Raw genomic sequence first — 7,545 nt, 5'->3', positions numbered from 1 at the left:
CACTTTGGAAACATCCAGTCCAAGATTAAAGCCACAAAGGCTAAGATTGACCAAGTCCAACAGCTTTCCCCTAGTCCTAGCTCCTTCTCCATAGAAGCTAACCTGAAGATTGAACTTGATGAACTTCTCATCTAAGAGGAGATTCTCTGGAAATCAAAGTCCAGAGAAATTTGGCTTACCTGCACTGACCTTAACACTAAATTCTTCCACACTTCCACTATCATCAGAAGAAGATCCAATGCAGTAATTTTCCTTAAAACCAGCAATGGTGGTTGGGTTTCTGATAGAGCAGAAATTTGAGGAAATTTTGTTTCCCATTTCTCCAACTTGTTCTCCTCCTCCTTTCCCCCTATTGAAGCAGAACTTCTGGACCTTTTCAGCCCAACCATATCTGTAGATGAAAACCTTTCTCTTTGCTCTATCCCCCAGAAGCAGAGGTGATTCAAGCCCTCTCAAGTCTTGGCTCTACTAAAGCCCCTGGTACAGATGGTTTCACAGCCCCCTTTTATAAGAAATACTAGCCTACTGTTAGAAGAGAGGTGCTGGATTATGTTTGGAACTTCTTCCAAAACAAGCAGCTGATCAGAGAGCAGAACCATACCTACATTACTCTGGTGCCTAAGCAAAATGGTTCTCACACAGTGAATCAATTCAGGCCCATAAGCCTCTATAACATTGTTTACAAGATTATCTCCAAAATCCTAGCAAATCGGTTGAAGTGTTTGCTCCCCAAGATTATCTCCCCTCTACAATCAGCCATTGGTCTTGGCAGAAACATTCAAGACAACTCCATCTTAGCTTATGAGCTCCTGCATTCTTTCAAGAATAAGAAAGGGAAAGGTGGATTTATGTTCCTCAAAATGGATATGGAAAAGGCTTTTGATAAAATGGAATGGTCCTTGATTCTGGCAATCATGAAGAAGTTGGGATTAATGCTACTTGGATTAGTTGGATTGAAACATGCATCTCCTCCTCCTCTTTCTCCATTTTTATTAATGGAAGCCTATTTGGCAAGTTTTATCCTGAAAGAGGGTTGAGACAAGGTGATCCCCTTTCCCATTTCCTTTTCATTTTGGACTCAGAAGTTTTGTCAAGATTATTGTTTAGAGAAGAAAGCATTGGCAACATAAGAGGCATGAAGATTGCCAGAAGATCCCCAGCCATCCATCATCTGCTGTTTGCAGATGATCTGCTTATTTTTGGAAAGGCTTCCTTACTTGAAGCAAATAGTATCAAATCCTGTTTAGACAAATACTGTTCTTGGCCTGGTCAATCCACCAATTCCTCCACCTCCTCCTCCATCCTAAATATCCTTCCCTACAATTCTAACCCTTCCTGCTCCATTTATCTTGGGCTCCCAATTCTTATTGGTAGATCCAAAAGTGCAGCCTGCCAAAGCATCTTAGACAAGGTTCGGAATAGAATTGAAGGTTGGAGAGCCAAGACCCTCTCCCAAGCTGGTAGGTTGGTGCTCATTAAAGCAGTGACTGCAGCTATCCCCTCGTATGCTATGGGTACTTTTTTGTTGCCTACTAGCATTTGTAAAAAGCTAGATCAAATGTTCAAGAATTTCTTGTGGGGTTTCCCTCCAACAAAAGCTATAAATCTCTCCCTTAAATCATGGGACTCTCTCTGTATGCCAAGAGATGCTAGAGGTTTGGGATTCAGGAAAATGAAAGAAGTTAATCTAGCTCTCATTTCTAAGCTAGGTTTGAAGCTCCAAACCAACTCAGACTCCATGTGGGTGAATCAACTCGAAGGTAAGTATCTTCTTTCTGGTTCTTTTCTCTCCCCTCCCTCCACTTTCTTCCCCCTCTTGGCTATGGCAAGGCATCCTCTTTTTGCAACCTATCATTTCCAAAGGAGCCTGCCATAGAGTTCATTCTCTGTCCAGCTTTTCTATTTGGAATTCCCCCTGGATCCCTTCTATCCCTTCTTTCTACCCTTCTCCTCTTTCTCCAGTTTCTATTTCCTCCCCTCCTCATCTAGTCTCGTACCTCTTCAATCCAAATGCCAGACTCAAACTATTTATGTGGAAAATTGCTAGGGATATAATCCCCTCTAAGGCCAAACTTAAGTCTATTTTCCCAAATCCTTCTTCAGATTCCCTCTGCCCCTTCACAAATCAAAAGAAAACTCTCTTCCCCATTTGTTCTTCAGATGCTGTTTCGCTTGAATAGCCTGGAGAAATTCCTTCTGGCCTTTGGACTTTACAGCCTGGTCCTCTATGAGCCTATCTAGTTGGATTCATCAATCCCTATATTACATTTGGCATTCCAAATTCTGAGGTTCACCTTTTCCAAATTTACGCTGTCGTCTTTTGTGATCTGTTATGGTTTAGCAAGAATAAAGCTCAAATGAAGGTGTCATTCCAGACACTGCCACTTTAGCTTCTTCCATCAAAAAGTCCACTTTATCTCATGCTGCAGCTTGGAAATCATCTTCCCCTAGAGGAATCGAAGTCTGGTCCCCTCCTCAGGAAGGTTATCACATGATCAACTTTAATACAGTCATTAGAGAGCATTTATCAACTCAAGCAGCCGTTTGTAAAAACCACAAAGGAAAAATTATCAAAGTTATCTCCCTGATTAGCCCTTCTTGCACTCCTAACATTAGGAAAGCACTGGCAACTCTGTTGGCTGCCTCTTTAGCAGTGTCCTTGAAGCTCAAAAATTTTACCATCGAAGGAGACTCTCTCATTGTCATTATTGATCTTCAACATCCATCAATCATACAAGACTAGCACATAGAAAAGGTTATAGTAGATATATTAGCTCTTCTTCCTCCTTCTCCTAAGTGGGAGGCAAAGAAGATTAACAGAAGTGCTAACTTCTACGCCCATCATGTGGCTTATTGGGCCGCGACAACAGTTCACTCAGGCTACATTCCCACTTTTCCCATTTCTCCTCTCCCTCCTGTTATTTGTAGTGGTGTAGCACCACCTTCTGTTTTCTTTCCCCCTTGAGGGTTGTATGCTCTTTTGTTTCTAATGCAAAGTTTGGTACCAAAAAAAAAAAAAAAAAATTATGAATTTGCTTCTTCATTCAAATGTTCTCGTTCTTACAATGCAGCAATGGTTTTATATTACAAGTCAAAATGAAAATAAACAACTCAAAGAGAAGGATCTACTCTACAATGAATGTTACATTAATTCTTGATTATGAAATAAAGGAGATTTTGACTGAGAAAGATCATAAAAAAGAAAATTGGTGATAAAATATTCCTTTTTGTTGGATTGCAGTAATTTGCAGGATTTTGCTCTCCAAACTAGGTTTGTGAAATTTTCTTTAATCTAATCTATAAAAGTGACATGTGGCCCTTAAACATGTGAGATGCACATGCTTTTTTTTATAGCAGAGACAAAGTTGAAATAAATTTAATTAAAAACACATGTGCGCCTCACATGTTATTAAAAAAGTGGACACATGTCATTTTTATAAATTAGGGTGAAAGAAAATTTTTCAACCCAGTTTGGAGGAAAACTTTGTCGCTCCCTATATGGTACGTTTGCAATATAGCCAACCGGGCGGTTCTTCCTGGATTCTTGGGACTGTTGATTGGAATATTGTTTCTTTTAATACAAATCCCTTACAAACTGGCATTACATCTCGAAATTGGTAAAATGATTAATAGCCAATTGTTTACTAGTCGGCCACTAACTAATTAAATTAATTAGTCATATTCTTTGTTTAGTAATTTCACTAATTACGAATTGTCATGTTAATTTGTAAGAGAAATTGTAGTATCACTACCAACATTCTAAAAATTAATAATGCAAATGAAGTTAGATAGGAAAGAAAAATGCTTAGGATACTACAACTTTTACTTTACAAACTGATATAACAATTTATAATTGATAAAATGATTTAACGTGCGTATATGATCGACAAATCAACCACTAACTAATTAATTAAATTGACAAACAAGATTTTTTGCTTAATCATTGTACAAATTAAGAATTATTTTAATTTTACCATGTCCGTTAATTTGTAATAGAACTTATAGTAAAAACTATATATATATAGTACCCCAAGGTATTAATTTGAAAAGAATGGGTGCCACTCTCTTGTGTATAGTGATCCCACTAAATTCATTTGTGACCCAAAATTAATAATTGCAATTACAACATGCAAGTGTTATGGAGAAGGATCCTCTCCATTTCAAAGGAAATGGAGAGGAGCCGGTCCTCCTTTCATCATTCTACAATAGTGAAATGACCATTCTACCTTATAAAATAAGGGATCAGCTCCTCTCCATTTCCTTTAAAATGGATCGAGGATCTGAGTCCAAGTGCTACTAACTACCACCCAACCCGGCCCAAAGAATGCCACCAACATTTCAAGCACAAGTCTACATTCAAAAATTAATACGAATGTCCCAACAAATTCCATAAACTAATGGCCATGAATGAAAGCCCCATCAACATGCACATGCTCTTGTTCCCTACCCTCACTTGGGCTACGGGTTTTAATACCTTCCTCACCTAAAAACAATAATAACTTGGAATAAATTAATGAATGAAAAAAAGGAAATAAGTGATATCAAGAATCTTGAGAGGAAAAAAAGAGTAACATTAATATTAAAATTGAAGGAATAAAACACACAACAACTATGACAGCAGGACCAGCAACAAACAATGTCTAAATAGGTGATTATTAAACAAGCCATTAGCAATAAACAAGGCAGACAATAGGGCTATGTTTATTGCTTCTTGTCTATTACAAATGTCCAGATTCTAATTTTCATATCTATATACGATTAAATAAAATACAGACACAATCAAATTAACAACACCCTGCAGCAAGTGCCTTATCGTTTTGTCTTGCCTCATGATGGATAATTTATAAGCCTCTTCAGCTTCGGTTCTTGCACTTCTCCATGGCTCTTGGGGCTGAAAGTTAATTAAACCAAACTTACATTAATAATTACATAATTTAATTATGAGAAATTATATATATATTTAATCGACTAATTAATGCCATTTCGAATTAAATACCAAGTCCAATAGCTTCTGATCCTTTCATTATGCGAAGGCGCTTGCATGAATCAACAAACATCCTGCATGTATGAAACGATCACATTAGGGCTAGCTGGTGTTAATTTTCACTTGATTTTTTTTACTATTCTAGGGATTCTGAAACAATAATTTGTTATAATATATCTTATAAGGCCAACCATACATTGTTCTTGCAAGCTTATTTGATTATTATCTGTGTAATTTAATTAGGGTTTTTTAAAATTTTAAAAAAAAATTATTTTGTTTAATGTTTTTACAAGGATCAAGTACTTACTCCCATGGAACATCACCAACGAGCATCCAGTCACCATCCTTATCTTCATAGGTTGGCACATACTCGGAACTGTTCAGAAGATCCATTAATTTACTCTCGTTCATGAAGTCAATCATTCCTTGGGCCCCATAATTTCCTTCAATTAACAACCATAAAAAAATACTTATATATATATAAGATAAAACACCAGCAATAAAGTGAAATCTATATATAAAAACTAGGTTGTAATATGAAATTAATCAATATAATTAAGTTCCTCTTGCACTGACATGATTGTTCAAGATCTACACAAGGCGGAAATAATACAACAAAATATTGAACTTGCAACTTAATTACAACCTATACATTTATTTATAACATTATTTGCATTTCTATGTGTTCTTTTTTTTTTCCTACCCACCATGAATATGATCTTGTTACTCTCTTATTCTAAATTGCATGCCCCAACTTTTTTGGTTACGTTGTGTTTCTTTAGGGTGGGCATGGGCTTGAAGAATTTAATTTCTTGTCAATAATATTAGTCCATAATTTACACATAAATGCAACTATATATTATAGATTTAATTACTTACCCATGGTGAAGGAACTGAACATCTTGGCCAAGGCATCAGATAGTTCTTGGTAGCTCTTGTACATTTTCAAGTCCACTTTACGAAGATATGGCGCACCGTCCATGCAAACTTTAACGAAGGCTGCAGTACCACTACTTCCCTTCTCTCCCTCCTCACCTGTGTTCTTCTGAGCCATCATGTTCTTCCGGTATGATCTCACCGGCGGCCATCCCACAACTTGTGCCCTGAAATTAATCCCATGTTTAACAAAACTATAAATCAAACCCTAATAGTAATTAACTAGATCTTTTGCTACTACTAATTACCCAAAAAAAAAAAAGCATATTTATTCAATGGAAACAGCAAAACTAATGGTGATGTGCACAATCATGATATATAAGAATCAGAATAATACTGAACATATATATATATATATATATATATATATATATAAATAAAAAAATAAAAAAACTAGATTTCTTAAAAATAAATAAATAAATAAATAAAAAAGAAAAATCTTATAATAAACTGACTCACTTGGCTGGTGGTTTAGCGGGATCCTTGGTGCAAGGAAGGAGCTGGTTCTTTTCCTTTGAAGCATTCTTGATGTTATCTTCCTTGGACTGAAAATTAAGTTTCAGATCAACGGTCTCGGAGAAGCCTCTCTTTCCGGTGGCTTTCGCAGTCTCAGGCTCACTTCCAGTACCGCCACCGGGCAATCCCAGACACAGCTCAGTCTCCTTGAAGTTCAAATCACGCTGATCGGTACCGGTGGCGCCCAGCATGTTGGTTATTTTCCGGCTAACTTCCATGAGAAATTCTGGCTCAGACGAAGAATATAAATTCAGAAACTTTCAATGTATTTGCGCTCCTCTATATCCGGTTTTGTTGGTGAGACTTGCTTTCCTTGCTTCTTCTTCTATTATTATGTTGCTTAGCTAGAGAGAGACCCCCACCCCCCCAATAATATAACAGCGTAGAAGTTTGTGCGTGTGGCAGCATGTGTACGTCATGTCGAGCTTCTGGCATATGGTGTGTTGACACGTGGGGTGTACTAGGGACGTTGATCTCGGAGAGCTAATGATTTACATGATACACATGATTTTGCCGACGTGATAGGATTTGGAGGTAGTGGCTGTGGATCAACTGCTACTGTGCCCTAATACAGTGATTCAGTCAACTGTCACATGCATCTCTCTCGGGGAAAAGTTGGAGAGTGATAATCTTTTTGCTCCAAATTATGTGGGATGATAAACTAATTAACGATATTTTATGTGTCTGAACAGTTGAAGCTTACCACGAAATATTCAAGATTAATGCCATTTCGTGACATGATCATGTGCAATGATGACTTGCAGCTAGTGGCTTAATTCAGGAATAGGGTCCTCTCCGGTTCATTTGAACCGGAGAATATCCAGTTAGTTATAGTGAAAGTATATTTTTGTTACTTTTTTATGGACAAAAATAATCTTCTATTATAATTAAGTAGATATTCTCCCGTCTAAATGAATTAGAAATGATCCTAATTCATTAATTAAGAAGTTATTTATATATGTGATTATATTTCAACATCATATATAAACTTTAAATGATATATAATATAACAGTTGGGATTCACATCTCATAAAATCCAAATTGTTGGTTCCATATATTGATCTCTACTCTCTCGATCTCTCTTCTTCTTCTTTTCTTTTTTCTTTTTT

General features: G+C 36.7%; 2 protein-coding genes across 2 annotated transcripts; one reads left to right on the top strand and one right to left on the bottom strand.

The window, feature by feature from the left end:
* Positions 1–892: 892 nt before the first annotated feature.
* Positions 893–2,743, top strand: LOC132178252 (uncharacterized). The gene is made up of 2 exons (XM_059590702.1): positions 893–1,760; positions 2,364–2,743. Exons 1-2 carry the CDS (start codon positions 893–895, stop codon positions 2,741–2,743), a joined length of 1,248 nt encoding a protein of 415 aa, XP_059446685.1.
* A 1,862-nt stretch (positions 2,744–4,605) lies between these two features.
* LOC132178617 (auxin-responsive protein IAA14-like) lies at positions 4,606–6,762 on the bottom strand. The gene is made up of 5 exons (XM_059591080.1): positions 6,380–6,762; positions 5,864–6,087; positions 5,292–5,427; positions 4,997–5,058; positions 4,606–4,891 (listed from the first exon to the last, which is right to left on the bottom strand). Exons 1-5 carry the CDS (start codon positions 6,652–6,654, stop codon positions 4,854–4,856), a joined length of 735 nt encoding a protein of 244 aa, XP_059447063.1. The 5' UTR covers positions 6,655–6,762; the 3' UTR covers positions 4,606–4,853.
* Positions 6,763–7,545: the final 783 nt, after the last annotated feature.

The sequence above is a fragment of the Corylus avellana genome, chromosome ca4 (genome assembly GCF_901000735.1).
Source record: "Corylus avellana chromosome ca4, CavTom2PMs-1.0".
In the NCBI taxonomy this organism is placed as follows: Eukaryota; Viridiplantae; Streptophyta; class Magnoliopsida; order Fagales; family Betulaceae; genus Corylus; species Corylus avellana.
Note: the sequence above shows the minus strand (reverse complement) of the source record. Positions and strands in the feature narration are given on the sequence as shown.